Here is a 22,982-nt window from a genome sequence, read left to right as displayed (position 1 = left end):
CCAGCCTAGAAGTGGTAGACAAGAGGGAGGGTGGATAAGCTCAGTAAACGAACGTGAGACCACGTAACAAAATATTTCTTATAAGGGTATGGAAACCTCTCCCTAGTAGACGCATTTTTAAACCGTGAGGCTGATAGCGATTCGTAATGGGCCGAAATGGACAATATTTGCTAGCGGTGAGCTTGGATTGTTATAAATGGTATCAGAGCAAGACAGCCAGCGAGGACGCTAGCCCCCGTGGATTGTGAGATCCCTATCGGTTGGAGAGGGGAATAAAACATTCCTTATAAAGGAAAACCTTGAGAGGAAGCTCGAAAGGGAAAATCCAAATAAGACAATATCTGCTAGCGGTAGGATATGGGTCGTTGGTTGGTTTGTCGGGTATGCTTATAGGCCTGGGTTTCAGTTCTAAAAGCCAAAACTCAGAGTTAGTAGTAATTTCTTCCCATAAATTTCTTGCCACCCACCTCGGTTTGAATGTATTGCCCTTAAATCATGCCTGGTTAGTTTCAAAACTTCTAAACTAGTAGAATATGGTTGAGTTTTCGAGATTCAAGGTTTAGTGATGCTGCCTCTAGGCCATGGACAGAAGAGAGAACACAGGGGTTTATTAGCTCTCTGAACAAAACTTCCCCAGGTGGACAATTCTATCCTGAAATCTGACCCACCCATGTCTCCTCGATTCTATTCTATTCTATTCTTTATGGTGTGGTTTCTCTACAATAGGGTTTAATGGTTAATATAAGAAGCTCAAATCTGGATGCCCGTATTAACTTGCTTCCTTGAATTGAGCATACAATTTCATCCATAGCTTAGTGTTTATATGCCTTCTTTGTTTGGGTACAGATGTGAGATTGATTGTTCTAACGGTAACAGCCCACGAGTTTGAGTTAGAACGTAGGGATGGTGGTGTTTACCACTGGTGCCAAGCAGTATAGAGACAGGGACAGGGACAGGGACATGACTTTATTGAATGAAATGATAATCCATTACATTGCTGCCTAGTTTTGGATCAGGTTTATAGATCATCATATCAGTAGTTTCTATTATTCATGTTAGAGGATTTAACGATGGTGATGCGATGTTGTTAACTTCTAAATGCTAATAATAGGAAGCTATTTGGGTGAGATATTATTATTTGCCAATCACAGTAGGAAAGCCTTGGAATGAGTGTTATGCTATGTCTGGATGCTCTCTCAGCAGGAAATGGACAACCTTGTGTACTATACAAGATTTATGCCTATATTTATTTCACAGTTCAATTCAAAACCTAGCAGATTTGCTCTCTAAAATTACAGTTTGGATGGACAAACCATGTGAGGTTTTGGATTATTTGATGTTTTCCAGGCTGATAAATGCACATTCATTTACATTCTCTCTCACCTGACTTTACTTCGTAAAAAGTGTTAGTCTTTACTCTAGAGAAATTTAAGAACACGTTCTCGTGTGCATTTAATAGGATTATATAACACAGGATTTCAAAGAAAAAGAATATTAGATTTAAATTTTTATTTAAATTTTTAAGTTTTAACAAAACTATTCCATCGAGTTTAATTTGTTTAGTACAAAGTTGTTGAAGGTGAAAGTGTAAAGGGAAAGATGTACACTCCATGTGAAATATTCATCTTTATTGGAGCCTTTTGGTAGTAGTCGTGATCAACAACCATCCGTTGTTGGCTCGTTGGTTAGGCGAGAGCTTCAAGCCCAATTTCTAGTAGCACACCCAACACACAAGCACCACCTCACAAGGGGTGGACAAAAACTACTGACGAAGGACAATGCATCTCATCTTCTCATTGCGTCCTTGCTCATTCTTGTTAGGCCTTTACTTCTCTATGCTTGCCACACGCTTCACTTGAAACTTGATAAGTTTAGGGATAGAAATTGAATGCTTTTTGCTAAAAAATAATTCTCTATGCTTGCCACACGCTTCACTTGAAACTTGATAAGTTTAGGGATAGAAATTGAATGCTTTTTGCTAAAAAATAATTATATAAAATATTATTGTACATATCTTTTCTAAGAGTTCTCAAACAATCCATATGTTATAATAATATTTTAAATGTTTTAAATAGACCAGAAAGTCAAAGGTTTGAATCTCTCCTCCACTTAGAAAAAACATCATTTTTATTTTTATAACTTTATAAAAGGTGGCCAAGAGAAGGAAAAAAGAATACTCGAAAAGAAATTTGTTTAAATAATTACAAAGTTACTATGTATTTTTCTCTAATTTTCATGGGTTAACAACATAAATACATAATATGATCGTTAAGATTGTTTTCGTCTCCTTTTTCTGCTTTATTTGGAATCTATTTGACGGTGAAGAGTTGTCATCTTTTTTGTACCACTTTACTTTATTCCACTTGTTGTCTTCCGGTTACTCTTATTTACGATTCTTCCAATATCTTCTTCTCATTTTCATAAAATTTTTATACAAATATCTAGTAACACCCTATTTTCGGAAAATATGTTTCATAATCATCAAAAGATAAAATTGAAATCGATAAAATTGAGATCTCACGTTGGTTTGGGAGGAGAACGAACCATTATTTATAAGGGTCTCTAACACGGTGCTCTAGGGAGGTGGCCTTTGAAATCCCACGTCGGTTGGAAAAGGGAATGTTTGAACCTCTCCCTAATGTGACATTTTAAAACCGTGAGGCTGACGACGATATATAACGGGTCAAAGTAAACGTGTTTGAGCTGTTACACTAATAGTTGATCGTAGTGGGTAGTGATGGAATAATTTAGAATATAGGCAACTTTTGTTGGGAGATAAGGCAACGCATTTTGGACCCACGAACAAGCATATACTTCCATATCCACCAATCCCAAACCCCAACTGCATATTGAATATACCCTTTTCTTCGTCTCTTGTGCTCCCACTTTACTTCACACACCCCTTCTCTTCTTATAAATACCCCTCTTTTACCAGCTTTACTTGCACATTATTATTACCATTTCACCAATATGAGCGCCAAGGACAAGGAAAGCGCCCACCACGACGAGGACTACCACCAATTCCTCCGCCGCCTCGGCATCGTTGTCCTGACCTTAATCATCATCCTGGGCATTGTCATCTTCATCGTATGGGCCGTCCTCCGCCCCACAAAGCCCAATTTCATCCTCCAAGACGTCACCGTTTTCGGCCTCAACGCCTCATCCTCCCCAAATCTCTTGTCCCTCAGCATGCAAGTCACCATCTCTTCCCACAACCCCAACGACCGCATCGGCATTTATTACGTCACCATGGATGTCTATGGCGCATACCGTGGCCAGCAGCTCACTCTTCCGACTCTCCTCCCCTCCACATACCAAGGCCACAGAGACGTCGTGGTTTGGTCCCCTTTCCTTAGTGGCGATGCCGTCCCCGTGGCCCCTGACGCGGCCTTGTCCTTGCAGCAGGACCAGAACGTTGGGGCGGTGTTGTTCAATGTGAAAATAGACGGGCAGGTGAAGTGGAAGGTTGGCACGTGGATTTCCGGGAGGTACCATTTGAACGTTAACTGTCCCGCGTTTATTAAATTTAGGAACCCTGACCACGCCATCGCTGTGGGTTCTGCCATGAAGTTCCAGATTGTCCAAAGCTGCAACGTTGAAGTCTGATCACCTTAATTCATTCAACCTTTTTTATCTTATTATCCCTATCCTTAGTTTACTATTTTTTTTCTTTTAAAATTAAGTTTTCAAGAAAAGATCTATCTTTTGTGAAAGTTAATAGAGAGGAAGCTCTCCGATATTAATATAATCATCGTCTTGACACCATGTTATCAACCATGTCTATCTTGATATAAGACCGTCATCCAAATATATACTCAAAATGAACAATATCATACTTACATGATATCAAATAAAACATAATTATCTCCCATGATAAAAGATTATTTGGGTGCACCAAAGAACAAAGCTCTTATGGTATAAGTGAGAGACATCTATTTTTTTTTTTTTAATTTAGAAAAAGAAAAGGAATAAAATGACATAAAGAAGAAGGGCGAAATTGTCTTTTCACTTGCGCTTGTCTTCCAATTCGACGGATAAAAATGCGCACCGTAGAATTGGCACCGTGCGACGTCCATTCTCGTCACTTTGCACACCGCCAATCGAGCTACGGCTAAGGTGAGTACTGAATCTTCTTCCTTCCTCCTCGTGGTGGTTTTTCGTTGTTTTCTTTTAGGTGTACCACAGTTTCCAGATTCTTTGTTCTCTTTTCTTGCTGTCGAGAATATTCAAATGGCGAAGAAAAGAATCCATACGCCCATTTACGACTAACCACCGTCTGTGTTATCTGCAAGAAATATTCAAGTATCGAGTATCATTTACTTTATGCCTTCTCTTTTCTTTCTCTTTCCAGTCAGAATCTAGCGCTTTCTAGGAGAATTTTACTCTAATTCAACTGTTTTCTCGTGCTTCGTTGCTTGTTGTTGGAAATCCAGTTTTTGGTTTGATTAATTAGATTTGAAAGGAATTTGATATGCATGGATTCATAATTTTGTGCCAATCATAGTTTATATGTAGCGATGAGATTGTATGGCATTGGATTAGGGCTTTAGGAAGTTCGATTGGTTGCAACATTGGGGAATTCGATTCTTCCTGGTTGGATTTGGGAGATGTTATCATTTCGTTCGTTTTCTTTGCGAGGCTGTCTGAATTTAAGCTATTTGCATATTTGAAATCAGGGTTAGCCAGAGGGTGTTTGGCTACTCAATGCTCCCTGTGGCCTATCACTCCCCTCCAACACACTTTTCTGGATTTAATTTATACTCTGAATCTGCTTTTCTTGTGGTTCATATCTGTGAAGTCATGCACTGGAAGGCAGGCTGCTCCTGATATAGCTCATCCCTAGCAGATATTGTCCACTTTAGCTCGCTACGTATCACCCTTAGCCTCACGATTTTAAAACGCATATGTTAGGAAGAGGTTTCTACACCCTTATAAGGAATGCTTCATTCCCCTCTCTAACCAATATGAGGTCTCACAATCCACCCCCTTGGGAGCCAGCATCCTCGCTGTCACACCGCTTGGTATCTGGCTCTAATATCATTTGTAATAGTCCAAGCCCAACGCTAACAGATATTGTCCGCTTTGGCCTGTTACGTATCGCCGTCAGCCTCACGATTTTAAAATGCGTCTGTTAGGAAGAAGTTTCCACACCCTCATAAGGAATACTTTGTTCCCCTCTCTAACCGACTTGAGATCTCACATCATGAGATCTCCGGTGGCTAATTACATGTTTGTTTGACAATTGTTGAAATGTAGTGTAGACATTGTCCTTTTCTTGATAATTGGCTGTTTTCCATCTGACCATCTCTTGAATTGAGATGTTCTCGACTCCGCACCGTTCATGAGTTCATTTCGTTTCTTTACTCCCTTGTTTATGATTGTCTTTGTATGTTATGTTAGCTTGATAGGTAAAATCTTCTGATGCTGTTGGTTTTTCTGTATAATACTTTTCTCTTACAAAAATCACCGACAACTTCGAATTTCAAGTGTTTTAGATCTGAGCTGCCCAATCCTTCTTTTTCTTTACACACAACTGTACAAGCCTTTCATGTTTGTTGTTAATGTTCATCTGTGCCAGCGTATTAGTATGTATCTGGAACTTCACACTTAATTGCTTGTTCAGATGCTTACTGTCAAATTTGAAGTTCTTTTGATCCAACCGTCATTAGTGTGCACAACTTAATAAAGTATGAAGAGCCTTTATCATATGAACATGTAAAAACCTTTGTTTTGAGAATTTAATTAGTCTCTTAGCTTCTTGGTTATTTCCTAATTGTCTTTGGTTTATGCCTTGAGATAAGTTTTTGGTTTTCAGCTTCTCTGGTAAGCCTACATGGGAAACAAACCCGCGAAGCAATCAGGAGGAAGGGATGAAATGTTGAAGATAGTGCCTCCTTTGGACCAAGCATATATTAGGTGGCTCGCACGGGATCTCGAGAGGATTCATGGCTTCACCCCAAGAAACCCTCGTGCTGTGAAGCCTCCCGATCACTACATAGAGTTCATGCGCTTGAACGGATGGTTGGACGTGAGTTTAGACGATCCTGATCTCGCACGGTTACTGAAATAGCCTTCTCTTGCAACTTGAAAGTGTACCAATGTCAAGTTTTGTGTATCTTCTGCCATTTGCCATTTGAGGTAATTCTGTTTATATCAAACAGTTGCCGGTTAGCAATGTCTGATAACGAGGAATTATGGAATAAAACTGTGTGGTAGCCCAACTTTCACATCAGACTGATGTTTGTAATGCCATACTTATCTCCATGGATGAACTTTCAAGATTTTGCTGCACTTGAAAATCACGTTCTTTATTAGTAAATTTTCTTTGGGAATATTTTTAAAAGAATTTTTTTAAAAGGTAAAAATGAAATGAATAAATTAATTATTCAAAAAGAAACAAAAAGTTATTCTATATTTGGGAATAACGACGTGGATTCCTTCATGGACCAGACGTAAAGCGGAAAAGCCCATTTAAAATTTGGGCCTGTTAAAAGACCATTATCCAGAGCCCAAGTTTGTTGAGCAAACGTCGGCGTGTAGTGACGGTGAAATGAGAGTGGAATGCAACGAGTTTATTAGGTGATGGGGACGGCTTACGCGCCAAATAATCGCCACTCAATTTGCCAACAAAAGGCGCGCATCGCCGATTCGAACGTTTTTTTTTTTTTTTTAACTTGAAGGAAGTCCACTTAGATTTGGGCATATTTATGCAATACCCCTCGCTTTATGCATAATTCGCAAATGCCAACCCCCGTGCAGTTTTGGTTAATTAATCCATTTTTAATATAAAATTAGTTAATTAATTGGAATTAAGAGATAATCGATGAAAACAACCTTGATGACTTTAATTAATCTTGGGTAAGTTGGCGTTTTTGGGTTTAATTCCTTTTGCATTTATAAAAAAGACATATTGAAATATTAAATATATATATATATAAATTTATTTGTTTTATTTGTTTTATTCGTTTTTTTTTAATAAGCGCTTCCTTCCCTCCACATCTATATCCGAACCAAGTTCCCTCCCTTTCAACCTTCCCTCGTTTTCTGCTCTCATTTTCTTTCTGAATCTCTCCCGCTTTTCTCCATTTTCTCAGAATCCAAACACGCAGATCTTCTTCTTCTTCTTCTTCTTCTTCTTCTTCTTCTTCTTCCAATTCCGTTCCTCTTCTATTTCTATCAATTTCCCCAATTGCACCTAAAACCCCAAACTCCCTCCATTTTTGCTCTCTTTCTCTGACCTTCGTACCCAAATCCGCAGCACACCAAGAGGTTACTCGATCTCTGCTCGCCCTTCTCTTTGAGGCTCTTCCATGTCGGGTTCTCGAGCTCCTAACTCCTCTGGACACCTTCCTGAGCAGATCATGCACTCTCTTAAGCGCCAGCTCCCCTTCTCTTCTATGAAACCGCCATTTGCATCTCCTGGGGACTATCACCGCTTCGCCCCGGACCCTCGACTCGCCGATCAAGAAGCTGACGCCATCGTAGTCAGATCTCCGGTGAGTTTGCTTCTGCTGATTTTTTACACGCATATTTCGTTGATTACTTGTCGTTCTCCTCACTGAGTAGTATTTTTGGACCCTTGTGTTTGTGATTCTAGTGTAAAATAGAAAATTATTCGGTTAGTAGGTTTTAAGCGGATCTCACCAATTGAATTAGCTGAGATTAGTGAAAATAGTTAGTTTCAGTGATTTGGTCATAATGAGATTGAGACTGTGCCCTTCGAATACTGCACCGAGAAGACCTTGAATTTTAGCTCAATTTCGGTTACTTTTTTTTTCCAGGGTGTTTTGTGTGACTGAATTAGATGAATTATGCTGTTATCACCTTTAATTCGTATCTTTCTGCTGTATCTAGAAAAGTGTATTGAGTATCTCAGTCTCCCTGCATTCTCAACCAGTGCATTTGTTGATTACTATAACTCGTTCTCTCTCAGAACTTCTTAATTTTCACTGAGCGAACTACTTTTCACTGCATTGTATTTGGTCCTTTTGGTCATTGGGTACGTTGATTAGTTTAAATGCAAGGGTAATAGATTGCTTTCGTCCTGTATCTAGATTGGTAGATGATGCACCGTTTGTATCTATGAGCTTGAAGGATTTACTATTGTCAACCAATACTAGAGGCTGCCAAGATGGACGATACCCCCCACCTCTTCCTATATAGGCAAGCGACAAGTTTGTTGCCACAGTGTTAGAACCTTGATGCAAATAGATGATACTTGTGAGATTTATTTCATAATTATTTTTTAAAGAAAATATGCTAAATCTAGTAAAGGATGTGTTTCTTCAATAGCAAGTTCTCAATTATGATTATAGTACATCACCGATGCTGGATATGAACAAACAATACTGGAAGTAACTATCTCAAGGGATGACATCATAACGGTATTAGATGACTTGATCAAGTCGTGCAGTACTATTGTGAGTTATATATTCAACCTCGGATATCATCTAAATAATTGTGGTTCAGTGGTAAAAAGGGCCAGCAAGAAATACATTCCATTTTCCTCGGTTGTAGGTGCCATCCAATTCTTTTAAGGGCTGCATCTACTGATCATCTGTGGTCATTAATTTTTGTATTCTTAGGCTACTATCATAAGTTTTATAATGATTATTCTGAAAACTTAATTGAACTGCTATTATGCATTGTTTGAATAACCTAGACTCTTGTACCCCTGATGGTGTAGTCTATCAAAAATATTTTCCATACTTGTTATCTTGATTTCATAATCAAGATTCTAGACACTTGTGGAATGCCAGTGATTTGCATAATTTATATGGTAGGATATTTCATACTACACTATAATAGAGGAAGGACGGGCAATGTCTTATTTACTTTTATTTTATTTGTTTATTTTTACTGAACTAGGTTTTTTTTTTCATTTGAGGTTTATTGTTTTTTTCTTTGAATGGTTCCATCTTTTAAAACATTGTTCTCAAATATACCCTTTATGTACTGATGGCAATCCAACTTTTATAAACGTTTGTCATTTACTTAAAAAATAGAAAACTAGATCAGTATTAACAGGTTTAATGATAATTATGGGATAGCATCTTTCAGTGTTCATTATTGTTGTAAATTGCGGTAGTTTTGATATTACGATATTTTGGGGTATTTATACAAATTTCTTATGTGGAAAGGTTGGTCAAGTGATGGCCATTGGAGGACTTTTGCATGCCTCAACCCTGATCCTTCTCATCTATATGTTTTAATTTAAAAAATCGGTACACTCAGCATAACCAAAATAATAATTCTTGAGCTCAGCGACAAATGATCCTCCCATACATTGTTAAAGATTTTATTGTTTGTTGAACATCCAGTCAGAGACAAGTCTAAGATCTTTTCTTCCCATGCTTTCTTAGCCATTTGAGGGTTTGAGAGGAGACATTCTCAAGGTTTAAATAGCGCTTGGTGGGTCTTTGGATTTCATTTGTTGAAAGCCTCCTTTTAGACTACTCGAACTAAAACCTTCAGTAAATTTTTTGTTCCCTTGCTTTACATCAGTTTAAAATTGCTTTTATCAAAATATTTGGATGTTTGAAAGGCTTTCTTTTGCTTTGGTTGGAAGGATGTGCTGCAACCTACAAGCAAAGGAACCATTGGTTCTTGAAGCTTGCAACTAAACAAAGTTGTGCCGCTGCTTGATAAGACCTCACATGCTTTGGGTTCCATGGATGCAACAGATATTAATCTTCTTTCTAGATGACTTGCTTAGGATTGGAATTACTTTAGGGTTAATAGTATAACAATTTGCATCGGACAAGTGTTAATGGAGCAACTGAGAATTAGTTCTATCTGATTTATATTTCAGGACAAAGTTTTCTAGACTTATGGTCGGTGTTTATTTTTTGTCTCTATTTTCTTTATTATTAAAGCTCTCTGATATTAATCATTTTCTTGCATTAACTTTCCTTCTCAGTTTACGTACAATACTGTATATTGCATATTTTGCCATGCTTATTTGAAATCTTGGATCCTCTTTACCAGCAATTGAAGCGGAAGAGTGAGGTAGCAGATTATGAAGCTGACTCAACCGATAGAGCAGCTGGTCCTAGATTTTCTGAGGTAGCTAACAGTCCCCATCAAACACCTGTATCTGTGAAAGGAGGAAAGGGAAACAAATCAAGGCTTACTAAATGCAGTAGATCGGGGCCACAGACTCCCATGTCAAACGTTGGTAAGTTGTATATCATACATGTTGGTACCCTTGGTTTTAAGTTAAAATTGCCATATGTAAAATACCTTCTCAAAGAACTTCTTTTGCTAAAGAAATTGCATCATTGGTAAATTAGAGAAAAAAAAATCAATTTCTTCCACTCTTTCTTTCACAAAGTTATAATACATTAATGGAAAAAATGTTCCGAGTTTCAGGTTCACCTTCTGCCAACAATCTTACTCCAGCTGGTCCATGCCGTTATGATAGTTCTCTTGGTAGCTTGTTACTTCTGATGACTTTGTTGTAGCTGTCTTATATTTCCTACCAGCTCATGTTCCTAATTTTAGTGACTTTCATCTAGGTCTCTTAACAAAGAAGTTTATTAACCTGATCAAACAAGCGGAAGATGGTATTCTTGATCTCAATAAAGCAGCTGACACGTTGGAGGTTACTATGCTTCTAGAAGATTATAGGCTTCTATTGTGAAGTTCAATTAGTTGACATTTTTATGCTTTTATAGGTACAAAAAAGACGAATATATGATATAACAAATGTCCTCGAAGGAATTGGTCTCATAGAAAAGAAGCTTAAGAACAGAATTCAGTGGAAGTATGTACTATTACATACATTCTTTGGAGTTTCACGGTTTATTATTCGTTAGTATTCCTTTCTTGTTATGCTACTTATTACTTGGGTAATTGATTGATTAGGGGGCTTGACGTCTCAAGGTCAGGGGATGTCGATGACAATTATGCTGGTCTACAGGTATGCAAAAAACAGGGCATTTTGACTATGTCCATTTTAGTTACTTACGATTGTTGCTGTTTAAGATTGCTGTTACTATTTGACCTCAATGCGAACAAACTTGTACTCTATTGAAACCAACAAAATTGTGTTTGTTGGGTGGAATGCTAGCCTGAAATCTGCAAGATATTATATGTGAATAGGTACTCTTATCGAAAAATATTCTATTATGTTCGTTTATGCCCTTTAGTTCACATTCTATCTCAATATTATTCTTGACGTTGGTAAGTTTCTCTTTGGTGAAATCTTTGTTTGCAAATGCTTGCACATTTTAATTTCAAGCTACCAGATTTAGCTTTAACCATAGTTACATGTGCAGGCTGAAGTAGAGAACCTTTCCATGGAGGAGCGTGGATTAGACGAACAAATAAGGTTGTTTAACTGAATCCTTTGTTCAGTCTTTGAATGAAAATTTGTGTTCCCCTATTGTTATTCCAAGGCTTTTAATAATTGCAGAGAGATGCAGGAAAGATTAAGGGACCTCAGTGAAGATGAGAACAACCAAAGGCAATAGTTTTCACCTAGATTCACCTCTACATTGTTGTTTTTTCTTTTAAACGTAGAATTTAAAGCTTATTCTTTATTTAATTGTTAGGTGGCTTTTTGTAACCGAGGAAGACATCAAGGGTTTGCCCTGTTTCCAGGTTAGTTTATCATATATGGAGTTGATTGCAATAAATTTTGATTTACAAATATAGAAATGTCGTTCCATTTCTAATTATTGTGTCTATATTTTGCATCTACTAGAATGAAACTCTCATAGCCATTAAAGCTCCCCATGGAACCACTTTAGAAGTTCCAGATCCTGATGAGGTAATTTAATTGTAAAGGCTTGATGTAAAAGGTACCTATTCACATATTATATGTTCCAATCACTTCTCCTATCATATGTCAGGCTGTTGACTACCCCCAAAGGAGGTACAGGATAGTCCTCAGAAGCACCATGGGACCCATTGATGTTTACCTTGTTAGGTAACGTCTTATTTTTTGGTTGTTGAGGAATGTTTGGCTTTGTACTGAAACACAACCACTATCTATGGCCATATTAATGAATAGGCTGGGAATTGGAACTGCCCAGTGTTCACAATATCCCCTTTTCCTACTATCAGTATCCTCCTTTTCCTACTACTCCTAAAACTGTGATATGAATTTCCATTTTGTAGTCAGTTTGAAGAAAAGTTTGAGGAGATAAATGGAGTGGAAGTGCCGCCAAGCTTGCCGTCAAGTTCAGGCTTTAATGAAGCACCTGCAACGACGATAGGAACAGAGGATACCAGGGGAAAGGAAATTGAAACGCGGGAACAAGATGTACACAGAATGTGCTCCGATCTAAATGCTTCGCAGGACTTCGTGGGTGGAATTATGAAAATTGTTCCCTCCGTTGTAGATGTAAGTCTAATTTTTCAAAATTAAGGATTGGGGGAAGGATCAGGGGGACTAATACACCTTACTTAAAAACAATAATTGGTTGATTGGGATACGGAGAAAATAAAGGCAGAAGCATCACGTTAGTTTCTAAGAAATGGTTGGTTTCGTTTTGGAGGGCTTCATGCATGAGAGCATGAACATTGTTCTATCCGTTGGAGTGAGCCTAGATTCTAGAAGATGCAATCTGTATAAAAAAAAAAAGGAATTAATAACACTTGCAACAAGTTAGTTTTTCCATAAAATTGTCGGAGGACAAAATAATGAAATGAAGCATTTCAGATGGGGAAGGGTAGTTTAGTTATGAAACCTTCGATGGTCAGAGAGCTGTATTTGTCAATAGTCACCCATTATTCATCCGAGGGGAAAATGTTTTGAGTTCATTATACAGTTTATGTAAATTAAGGATGTATTAGGACAGAATAAATGTTTGCAAGCATCTGATATCTTTGTTTCTTATTCAGAGTGATGCTGATTACTGGCTCTTGTCTGATGCTGATGTTAGTATCACTGACATGTGGAGAACTGAACGTATCCTCACAATTTAAATCTATCCGCCTTCATAGTAGTTTGAGTTTTCCCCTTTGTAATATCAAAGTGATACTGCATACACACCTTGACTCTTCATGTAGCTGGCGTTGAGTGGAATGATTTGGGTACATTTCATGAAGATTACAGTATTGCCAATGACAGCACCCCCGAAACCCAGAATCCACTTCCCAATAATGCACCTGATATGCCTTCTTCTGCTAATCCTTCTAGCAGCTGAAACTGTAAAGGGTATCTGTCTAGATAAATCTTGATGATAAATGCTACGGTCGTGCAAGAACTTGAATGATGGATGTATGATCCCTGTGATCCTTACTTAGAACCGGGAGGATTGGAACCGATTATCTCAGATTTGGACCAGCCTCCCTCCATGATAATTCCTGGAGAAGCATCTCTACCCAAAAAGCTAGAGGAAACTGCTGATGGGAAGGGCTCTGGTGTACAGTTTAGTGCCAAAAATATGTAGTAAATAAAATAGTCATTTCTGCATTGTACAATTCTTTGTTTCCAGATAAGAATAGCATGTGTAGTACATTCATTTTAAGCCAAGTTTAGTTCAGTTCAATTTGCGTCTCACGTGCAAAGCTGTAACCCCACCCTCCACCCCCCAGTTGAATTATATTCTTAGTAGTTCCTGGGGTCTAGATATACGTACATTTAAATGGTTCGTTTAATTTCTGAAGTTCGAGAAATGGCTGATTTTAAATCGGTTAAATTACACCATTAGTGCCAAATAGGTTTCTAAACTTAAAAGAATGTATTTAATAGATCATCAAACTTTTCGTATTGTGTTAGGATTGCATCAAACTTTTCATATTGTGTTAGGATTGCACAATAACTACTAGGATATTTAAGGGGTGAGACTCTACAACAATGCACAAAAGAATAAGAGAGAGAACATGCAAGAGAATATTAATTAAAAATTTAACATGCAAGAGAATATTAGTTAAAAATTTATATCGATGACGGTGGAGAATGAGATATTAATGACGGTAGAGAATGAGAAGAGTATATATAGTTTTACTATAATAACAATTGAATAAGCTGGTAGGCTCTATACACAACAATGTGCTCCCCTACTTTCGCATCCAGGGTGGGTAGGGACGGTCAAGCTACCTTTGCTTTTGAAGTTCCTTCGTAGATCTTTGGATTTCACCTCTACACACGAAATTCCACTTTCCTATGTATAAGAAATTGAGACTCTTTAACCATTTTATTAACTTCGAAATCAAACGCCCATCTGTATGGGATTTAGTATGCAATCTATATGGGATTTAGCTGAATATACACTATCAAATAAAATAATATCTTAGATAAAACTCTAACAAATGACTAATACTGAGAGTTATGCTAATTCTCTTCCTCTACTTTCTTCCCAATCCAAGTTGCAACCACTGAAGTAAGGGCCACCGTTGGAGGAAACCTTATTGGAGAAGTTGCTTTATGCGCTGCATATGCCAATGCAAACGTTCCAACTTTCTCTCCATTCCCATCGACCGAAATTCCTACCTGCAAATTTTCAAGTGTTACAAACAAAACCAATCTCCCTTTGTGAAACATATTTGATCAAGATCAAGATCAAACGAACTCGGGAACCCTTCCTAAATGCCATTACCTTCTGCAGAAGAGCTTGAACGTCGACACCGGCACTGATGAGCGCGTAACACACAGCGAAAGAGATCAGGGATAGAGTTATGGAGGTGGCTAAATATGCACCTCCATATTTTGCAAGCAGCTCCTTTGCCTGATCCCCCTTTGATTTGTCTTTTCCTTCACCCTCCTCCTTTGAGCTAAATATCTGCATACCAACATGAATTTCTCATTTGCTGTTACTAGGAAAGGATAACCAGCCATTATTCTTTGGCATTGATCTTAGCAGTATGCAAGGCAGAGATATGAACAATTGAGACAGAAAATCAATATGTTAAGAAACTATTTGTCACGGTATATTGAAAATCCTACGGACCTTCTGATTGGATTTAATTTGCTTTCTTCTTTTTACTACTTTCAAATCGTGAGGAGGTATTGATAGCAAGTACATACATTATCACCAAAAATTATGTTCTAGTCCATTGAACTTTTTGGCTGAACATAATATGAACAATTGAAACAGAAAATCAATATGTTATTGTTTGCCACAACAACAATCAGGAATGAATAGACTGCAAAATATTCTTTCTAAGGTAAATCCGTAATTGAAATGTACGCTATCAGTCTTCTAACTTCTATCTTCCGTTCAAGTTCATAGCAGATTGATAGAGGAAAAGGAACGAGGAGAATGGTACCTTCCAGAGACCAGCTTCAAGTCCATACTTCTTGGTAACTTCATCTGCTGAAGAGGAAGACGGAGATTGAGATGGAGATGGGCGTTCAATTTCGCCGGTTTTCTCTTTAAGGGCTTGAACCCTGAGCCTTTTGGGATTGAATTTCGGAGGTCGAACAGAAGAACTAAAGGGAAATCTGAAATTTGTGTCGGGAAAGGAAGCAGGAGAGGAAATGAAAGAAGATGAAAAGCAAATTGGAGAAGGAGCAGTCGCCATTATCAGAAAATCAGAGGTCGGAATCTAGTTATGAGGCATGCCCTCTGAATTCGGAGGATGGGAAACGAGAATCCCACGAAATCAAAGAGAGACAGAATTTTATGTGAAGCGTTGTAAGCCAGATATTTGCTTCAACCTCAATCGTCTTTCGTCACCACCATTCTTCTTCACACAGTTCCAAACAGAAAAAGTTTAAAAGCCCAATCCGCATAAAGTTAAAGGCCCAAAAGACCAATACGCAAAAAGCTCAAAGCCCCAATCCGAAAAAAGTTCAAATCCCAATCCGCACAAGTTAAAACCCATAAGCCCAATCCAGAAAAAATTAAAAGCCCAATCCGCACAAAGTTACAAGCCCAATACGCACAAGTTAAAAACCCAAAAGCCCAACCACACGAAGTTAAAAGCCCAATACGTACAAGTCAAAAGCCCAATAAAACAAAGTCAACAGCCCAAAACCCCAATCCACTCAAAGTTAAAAGCCCAATACGAACAAGTTTAAAAGTCCAGTCCGTACAAAGTTAAAAGCCCAAAAGACCAAAAGCCCAATCTGCAAAAAGTTAAAAGCCCGAAAGCCGAATCCGCAAAAAGTTAAAAGCCCAATACGCACAAAGTTAAAAGCCCAAAAGCCCAATCCACACAAAGTTCAAAGCCGAATACGAACAAATTAAAAGCCAAATCCGTACAAAGTTAAAAGCCCAAAAGCCCAATCCGCAAAAAGTTAAAAGCCCAGTCCGAACAAGTTTAAAGCCCAAAAGCCCAATCCGCAGATTAGAAGCCCAATACGAACAAGTGAAAGCCCAATCCAAACAAAGTTAAAAGCCCAATCCGCAAAAAGTTAAAAGCCCAATACGCACAAAGTTAATAGCCCAAACGCCCAATCCAGACAAAGTTAATAGCCCAATACGAACAAATTAAAAGCCCAATCCGTACAACGTTAAAAACCCAAAAGCCCAATCCGTAAAAAGTTAAAAGCCCAATACGCACAAGTTAAAAGCCCAAAAGCCAATTCCGCAAAAAGTTAAAAGCCCAATACGCACAAAGTTAAAAGCCTAAAAACTCAATCCGCAAAAAGTTAAAAGCCCAATCCGTAAAAAGTTAAAAGCTCAATCCCTACAAGTTAAAAGCCCAAAAGCCCAATCCGCAAAAATTTAAAAGCCCAATACGCACAAAGTTAAAAGCCCAATACGTACAAGTTTAAAAGCCCCATCCGTACAAAGTTAAAAAAGCCCAAAGCCCAATCCGTAAAAGTTAAAAAGCTCAATCCGCACAAATTAAAAGCCCGAAAGCCCATACCGCAAAAAGTTAAAAGCCCAATACGCAGAAAGTTAAAAGCCCAAAAGCCCAATCCACACAAAGTTAGAAGCCCAATAGGAACAAGTTAAAAGCCCAATCCGTACAACGTTAAAGCCCAATCGGTGTAAAGCCCAAAAGCCCAATTCGCACAAAGTTAAAAGCCCAATAATAATTATAATTATTTTAGAATTAATGTTTATAAATTTATGCAGACCGGTTAAAATATATGGCTAGCTCAACAAGATCAAACATTCGAAGATGCATATACCCACCGGTAGCAGATATTGTCCTCTTTGGGTTTTTACTCTCTTGCTTCCTCTTAAAGTTTTAAAACGTGTCCATGAGAGAAAGAGGTTTTCACGAATGTTTGGTTTCCTCTCCAAGCAAAGTGGGATCTCACAATTGGGAGCCCAATGTCCTCGCTAGCAAACTGCTCGGCGTCTGGCTCTTATGCATGAAAACCATAACATAAATCATACACAATCAAACAATCACAAGCTCAACAGGGAGATAACGTCCATCAATCACCTGAGCACATATCACAATATCTCTTCCTCCATACCACAAAAGAAGACATTAAATTAGACATTTTTTTCAATTCTCTCGTTTCAAGGTCAATTTCGTAGTTTTATCATGTACGTGTAATAATGTCCAAATTATTCATTCTATGTTCTAATCATACATATTTTAGCCACCTAAGGTACATTATGCTCGCATGCTAGCTTGTCCTAGCAATCCCTACAAGTATCACTTGCCTAAAATTCAAGTGATTACTTACCAAGAATGCAGCGTACCCTTCAAAGCTCGCTTTTTCGTTAGTTGGGAACCCAAATTTTCTTGAAAGTTTGCTGGTAGGTCCTCAATCATATTAAATTTAAGTCCGTATCAAAATAGGGACGAAAAATAGTCGAACAGGAGTCAAATCAGGGTAAAAGGGAACCTCACGCACTCAGAGGGGGTTCGCTTGCGTGTACCACGCCCCGGGTGTAAAGAAGTCGCACTGGGGCACTTGACACGTGTCGCCCACTGACTTGCTCCTTCGACATCGACAATGTGGGTTCGGTCCCTGAAGCATGTGGATTTTTCTCGTCATTTTCTCTACGCGACATGCGACAGACGTTGATAGGGCGTAAGATCGGGTCGGTAGTCCAGGTCGTGCCTGTTCTTGGGTCTTGTAGCGGGTACTAGTCTTCGAATCCAACTCTATGTGGATTTGTTGATTTTCTTCCGCGAATGAAGTTAAAGAGTGAATGACGCACGAAGAAGCATCACAAAATACTGCTTGACAATAGGCAAAGGAGGAAGAAATTATAGCCTTCGAACAAAATCAAACTTTGAAACTAGATATCAAACTCATCTCTAGCAAGTGAGTTTAAGAAATGATGTGTCTCTCATATGGATTAATAGAGAGATACAAGGCTCAGACTATAGTTCAAGGTTCTCTCAATAACATGGCATATGGATATTATGGTTCTCATATAGGTTCCTCCTCCACTTGTGATATATGAAATTTTTTTTTTTTTGTTTTTTTTGCATGGAGAGTTAGACACGGAGATCTATATGGATCAACCAAAGAATTTAAAAATTTGGTGTCATTAGTCAGTACAAGCAAAGTCCAAAGAAGCCTAATTTAGAATGCAGCTAGACGGATCTAGAGATATGTCTAAGGTACAATCGATTATGATATTTTGTACAAAAGAAGCAAAGACGGCAAGCTAGCTAGGATATCATTGTAACACTCCAAGCCCACCGCTACTAGATATTGTTCGTTTTAGCTCGTTACGTATCGTCGTTAACCTCATAGTTTTAAAATGCGTCTGCTAGAATAAAGTTTCCATGCAATTATTTTATGAATAATTTGATTAGTTTATATCATAAATACTCCTCCACCCCATCAGGGTTTTCATTTGAAGAAACTCAAGCAGTTTCAATTAAAACAAACGTAGTAATATTATACAATAAATAGTATGAATGTTTTCCACAAACAGCTGTGTTCAACGACACCTAACTTTTTACACGTACTCGTAAATAATAATTTAAAATAATATGAAAGAATAAAATAAGAAAAAGTTGGTTAGTAGAAGCAAAAGTGGAAATTTGTACATATCCATAAATATAATATTTGTGAATTACAAGAAAAGAAAAGGAAGCAGAGGTCAGAATTTAACGGTGTAGCAGAAGGCGACAGGAAAAAAAAAATGGCAGAAACAACAACATTGCTTTCTCTTCCAGAACTTTGAGTTAGTTTAGAGAAAGATAATGAGTATTAAAATTAAGTCCCATTTGAGTTAATTTCGTGGAAGATCCGAGTTTATAAGTGAGGAATACTATCTTCATTGGTATAAGACTTTTCGACTTTACAATATCATACCATTGCGTAGATCCATAATTTCTAACAAAAATATCACAAACTAAACTAACCCATTTTTTTATTGATACCTATTTTGGTATTGCAAGTATATATATATATATATATATATATATATATATATATATATATATATATATATATATCGAGATTGTTGCAGTAATTTGTGTAGGAAAAAGTTAGGATTATTGTGTAGGGATCCATAGTGATAGAGTGAGATAAAAAGGACACAGAAAAAGATGCACATGTTAATTAGTGATAGCAACCACAGGGCAACAACGTATGGAGGAGAAACAGAGGATTCAGAAAGTTAAGCCTAGGATTCATGATGTTATAAAAAAAAAAAATTAGAAAAAAAAGCGAAGAACATAGAAAATGATGATGAGAAAGGGTTGATATTATTGATAATAATGGCGGTGTGGGTTGGCTAGGCATGATGCTGCTGCTGCTGCTGCTGGTGCTTGAAGAAATCAAGGAAGACGTTGTTGTGGCATTTGGGGCATTGGGAGCTCTTCTCGGTCAACATCACATACATGAAGCACCCCGGACATCCCACCAGCATCATGGATCTTGTTATTATCTCTTCTTCCACGCCCCCCTCCCACCCCAAGCACGAATTCTCCACCGATATGTCCGATGACGACCCCGACCCCGACAAAGACGACGTCGCTGGCGATGGCAACCGGTTCAGGTTCACTCTCAACTCGACCTTTGGCTCGCTACTTCTCGACCTCTTGCTCATCGTCCTCTTCAAAGTCGTGCAAAAAAAAAAAAACAAACAAACAAACAAACAAAAACAAATGAACATGAGTTTATCAGAGAGGGTTACGCAGTGTGACTGTGAGAGAGGGTTACCAAGTTTGGTTTGTAAGGGAAATTGGAGCTTGGAGAATGAAGAAAGGAAGGATGAAATTGTGGGTGACTGACCGACTGAGTGAGGTTTGATAGGAGGGGTGAGGGTATTATATGGGAATTCAAACCTAACTAAATAATAATAATAATAAGAATAATAAGAAGAAGAATAAGGGAGGGGCCCTTGGAAATTAATTCATTCACCACATTATTATTGTTATTATTATTATTATTATTATTATTATTATTATTATTATTATTATTGATGTTCAATTATATAACCATAGACAACCCTCTTTCAATATCAATGTCCTAACCCTATTCCCTCTTCAGATTGCAACAACACAACAATCTTCCCTACCTCTCTACATTGTGTTTTGTCTCTTTCTATTTTTTTTTTTCGATCTTCTAAATCTTTAGTCAACTTTGTGTCGGTTAAGACTCGAATGTTCTAATTTTAAGTGGACTATTGTGAGACCCCATATTAGTTGAGAGTGGAACGAAACACTCTTTAGAAGGACGTGAAAACCTCTCCATAGTAGATGCATTTTAAAACTATGAGACTGACGACAATACTAATATGTCAGAAGAGCAGACAATATCTAATAGAGGTAAGCACGTCAGAAGAGCAGACAATATCTAATAGAGGTAAGCTTGTGCTGTTACAACTATTAATTTTTAATCTTCCTCTGTCCATATTCAAATCTTTAGTCAACTTTGTGTCTTTTAAGACCCAAACCTTCCAATTTTAAGTGGACTATTATGAGATCTCATAGAATGTGAAAGGAAGCATTCCTTAGAAGGTATGGGAACCTCTCAATAATTACCGTTTAAACCCTAATTATAATGACTGGTCCCAGTCTCAAATCAATTTATTCAAATCAATAACAAAAATAATGTAATGTGACGTTTTTCTTAAATCATGATATAAATTTTATGTAGTTTTTTTTTTTTTTAATAAAAAAAATCACGTAAGATGATGATATCCGAAGCATTAGTAATTATCCCTTCACTGTTCAGTTTACTGTGCACAAATAAATGTTATTTTCTTATTTTTGTAAAAACAATGAATTTATTTATCCAAATATATTTAACATTATTTTTTACCTGACTTAAAATTATTGAGAGAAGTAGTGACTCTTATAGGGTAGGAGAACAATGTTGTTGTTATTATTATTATTCTCTTTATTTTTATTTTTATTTTCCTCGACTAATTAAAATATATAATTTTAATTAAATAGTAAAAATATTGAATTTATAGGAGAGAGTGAAAGAGGTGGATTAAATTATTGAAGGGGTAAGATAGAAGAGGGGAATATTGTGAATAATTGGATACGTTTTTATGAACCGTATCCAAATGTATGCTATATCATATTTGCTATGGTGGGTGGTGGGTGGTTGAAGTAGCAATTAATTATTCATACTTTCTACTCTCCATAAAATTATTAATTACGCTCCTCTCATAATTCTCATCTAATTGTTTCTTGCATTTAATTATTACTTTCTATTTTTATTCATATATATATATATAAATAACTTGAATTTAGCCGACATAAGGACGTGAATAGCTTAACTTGCGAAGACTTTAAGATTAAATATGCATGGTGGTCCAATCTCCTTATTTCTTTTATAGTCTAAAATTTAAACTCAATCGTTCTTCGTATGGTCCATGTCTTGTCATTCCGTTGTTGTATAAAATTATATTTTCTTAATTAGTTTCAAACGAACCATTTTCTTTCAATATTTTTAAAAGAAAAATAATAATAGGTAAGACAGATTTCAAAATTTTACATCGGTTAGGAACCAATATATTATGTCTAGTACAAATAAGTATAGTGGTTGAGACTTAGAATGTTTGATTCTATGAGAATAAGTAGATATAAAGTGTGACAAATAATTGTGTTGTTGAAATTGAGGCGTGACATATTCTAATCAATAATAGTGTTGAATAGGATAACGGATGAATCTAAGCTAGAGGTGGCTTTAAAGACGCACTAATTTAGCGAAAGAAAAAAAAAAAAAAAACTAAGTGATGGGTAGGTCAGTGGGTGTCACGTTGACTGACATTGTATTTCGGAAAAATCAATAATGTGATGGTAGTCCATACTCCACAGCAACAAAATTGGAGTTTGGTATCGCCTCCAAAGCCCCACATTAATATAAATCTTTGTTTTAGGAAAATGAAAATCTTTGTTCGAGGATTTCTATGCCCACCATTAATATAAATCCTAAAACAATTTTCCCTACCCAACTTTATTTAACGGTTGACCAACTTCGGCACTTTTAATTTCTTGTCTCCAAATTATTTATACGGTGTTATATGCGTTACATCTTATACTATTCGATGAATATGATGTTCATGCATACATTTGTTAGGTACATTGAAAAATCAGTTATAAGACCTCATGCATATTTATGAACAACTTAATGAAAAATATGTGATAATTACCTAATTTGCGATCAGTTGGGGTAAAATATTCCAAGACTCCCGCTTATACACCATAAAAAATAATAATAATAATAAATAAATAAATAATAGTATAACTTAGTAAAACGAGTTAATTGCCTACCCGAACTATAGAAAAATGGCACGAATTAGGTACAACAAATAACTTTAGTCACTTGATGAGGCAAACATTCCCTCCTTAATACCAAATTTCCAGCTTTTCGTAAATAATATGATAGGCTAATTACTTGAACTATCAGATATTCCGACCTATAAAATTGAACATAATCCATTTTATATGACATGAGGTAGATTAACTTACCCGACACCAAATGACTCGGTTGCATAGGTGATGGATCCCTTAAGAAAGATATTCTACTAACAATTGGCACCCAAAAAAACATACCCAGTTCAATTCACATATTAGTTTTCTCAAAACATTTAGTGAGTAGACATTTGATAAAAAGAATAATAAGACATAAATTCATCTTAAACAGTTAAAAGATGAAATTTAAAAAAAAAAAAAAAAAAAAAAAAAAAAAAAAAAAA

The 22,982-nt window shown here is 36.9% G+C and overlaps 4 protein-coding genes and 1 long non-coding RNA gene across 10 annotated transcripts; 3 read left to right on the top strand and 2 right to left on the bottom strand.

Annotated features, from left to right (window-relative positions):
• Positions 1 to 2,951: 2,951 nt before the first annotated feature.
• Positions 2,952 to 3,777, top strand: LOC111448735 (NDR1/HIN1-like protein 1). The gene has a single exon (XM_023088452.1). The coding sequence runs from the start codon at positions 2,971 to 2,973 to the stop codon at positions 3,604 to 3,606; it is 636 nt and encodes a 211-aa protein (XP_022944220.1). The 5' UTR covers positions 2,952 to 2,970; the 3' UTR covers positions 3,607 to 3,777.
• Positions 3,778 to 3,934: 157 nt separating this feature from the next.
• On the top strand, positions 3,935 to 6,291 carry LOC111448136. 6 transcript variants are annotated; one of them, XR_002711367.1, is made up of 2 exons: positions 3,935 to 4,302; positions 5,816 to 6,081. XR_002711367.1 is itself a non-coding variant. In XM_023087574.1 (2 exons), exon 2 carries the CDS (start codon positions 5,834 to 5,836, stop codon positions 6,068 to 6,070), a length of 237 nt encoding a protein of 78 aa, XP_022943342.1. In that variant the 5' UTR covers positions 4,124 to 4,309; positions 5,816 to 5,833; the 3' UTR covers positions 6,071 to 6,291. The 6 variants fall into 6 exon arrangements, 2 of the variants coding, with proteins under 2 accessions (XP_022943342.1, XP_022943341.1); XR_002711369.1 differs by having other exon boundaries at positions 3,941 to 4,116; positions 5,797 to 6,291; XR_002711368.1 differs by having other exon boundaries at positions 3,963 to 4,116; positions 5,802 to 6,291.
• A 685-nt stretch (positions 6,292 to 6,976) lies between these two features.
• Positions 6,977 to 13,510, top strand: LOC111449082 (transcription factor E2FB-like). Its single transcript, XM_023088931.1, has 14 exons — positions 6,977 to 7,496; positions 9,988 to 10,177; positions 10,372 to 10,431; positions 10,518 to 10,603; positions 10,677 to 10,765; positions 10,867 to 10,921; positions 11,280 to 11,332; positions 11,417 to 11,467; positions 11,556 to 11,604; positions 11,708 to 11,773; positions 11,856 to 11,932; positions 12,124 to 12,349; positions 12,850 to 12,916; positions 13,018 to 13,510. Exons 1-14 carry the CDS (start codon positions 7,311 to 7,313, stop codon positions 13,152 to 13,154), a joined length of 1,392 nt encoding a protein of 463 aa, XP_022944699.1. The 5' UTR covers positions 6,977 to 7,310; the 3' UTR covers positions 13,155 to 13,510.
• Positions 13,511 to 14,121: 611 nt separating this feature from the next.
• Positions 14,122 to 15,611, bottom strand: LOC111448115. Its single transcript, XM_023087534.1, has 3 exons — positions 15,220 to 15,611; positions 14,550 to 14,732; positions 14,122 to 14,443 (listed from the first exon to the last, which is right to left on the bottom strand). The coding sequence occupies exons 1-3, from the start codon at positions 15,472 to 15,474 to the stop codon at positions 14,285 to 14,287; spliced, it is 597 nt and encodes a 198-aa protein (XP_022943302.1). The 5' UTR covers positions 15,475 to 15,611; the 3' UTR covers positions 14,122 to 14,284.
• A 3,750-nt stretch (positions 15,612 to 19,361) lies between these two features.
• Positions 19,362 to 20,101, bottom strand: LOC111448753. Its single transcript, XR_002711476.1, has 2 exons — positions 19,991 to 20,101; positions 19,362 to 19,883 (listed from the first exon to the last, which is right to left on the bottom strand). It is a non-coding gene; the product is annotated as an uncharacterized LOC111448753 (long non-coding RNA).
• Positions 20,102 to 22,982: the final 2,881 nt, after the last annotated feature.

This window comes from Cucurbita moschata, unplaced genomic scaffold (assembly GCF_002738365.1).
Source record: "Cucurbita moschata cultivar Rifu unplaced genomic scaffold, Cmos_1.0 Cmo_Scf00010, whole genome shotgun sequence".
NCBI lineage: Eukaryota > Viridiplantae > Streptophyta > Magnoliopsida > Cucurbitales > Cucurbitaceae > Cucurbita > Cucurbita moschata.
The sequence above is the reverse complement of the archived record's forward strand: the minus strand, read 5'-3'. Positions and strand labels throughout refer to the sequence as shown.

What these genes read in the sequence shown, in the direction of transcription:
- LOC111448115 (XM_023087534.1), bottom strand. Translation starts at nt 15,474, where the DNA reads ATGGCGACTGCTCCTTCTCCAATTTGCTTTTCATCTTCTTTCATTTCC. An exon ending in TTGAAGCTGGTCTCTGGAAG is followed by an intron (nt 14,733 to 15,219) that starts GTACCATTCTCC and finishes GTTGGTATGCAG; the next exon opens with ATATTTAGCTCAAAGGAGGA. An exon ending in TTCAAGCTCTTCTGCAGAAG is followed by an intron (nt 14,444 to 14,549) that starts GTAATGGCATTT and finishes GAAAATTTGCAG; the next exon opens with GTAGGAATTTCGGTCGATGG.
- LOC111448735 (XM_023088452.1), top strand. Translation starts at nt 2,971, where the DNA reads ATGAGCGCCAAGGACAAGGAAAGCGCCCACCACGACGAGGACTACCAC.
- LOC111448136 (XM_023087574.1), top strand. Translation starts at nt 5,834, where the DNA reads ATGGGAAACAAACCCGCGAAGCAATCAGGAGGAAGGGATGAAATGTTG.
- LOC111449082 (XM_023088931.1), top strand. Translation starts at nt 7,311, where the DNA reads ATGTCGGGTTCTCGAGCTCCTAACTCCTCTGGACACCTTCCTGAGCAG. An exon ending in GACTCCCATGTCAAACGTTG is followed by an intron (nt 10,178 to 10,371) that starts GTAAGTTGTATA and finishes TCCGAGTTTCAG; the next exon opens with GTTCACCTTCTGCCAACAAT. An exon ending in AGGGTTTGCCCTGTTTCCAG is followed by an intron (nt 11,605 to 11,707) that starts GTTAGTTTATCA and finishes TGCATCTACTAG; the next exon opens with AATGAAACTCTCATAGCCAT.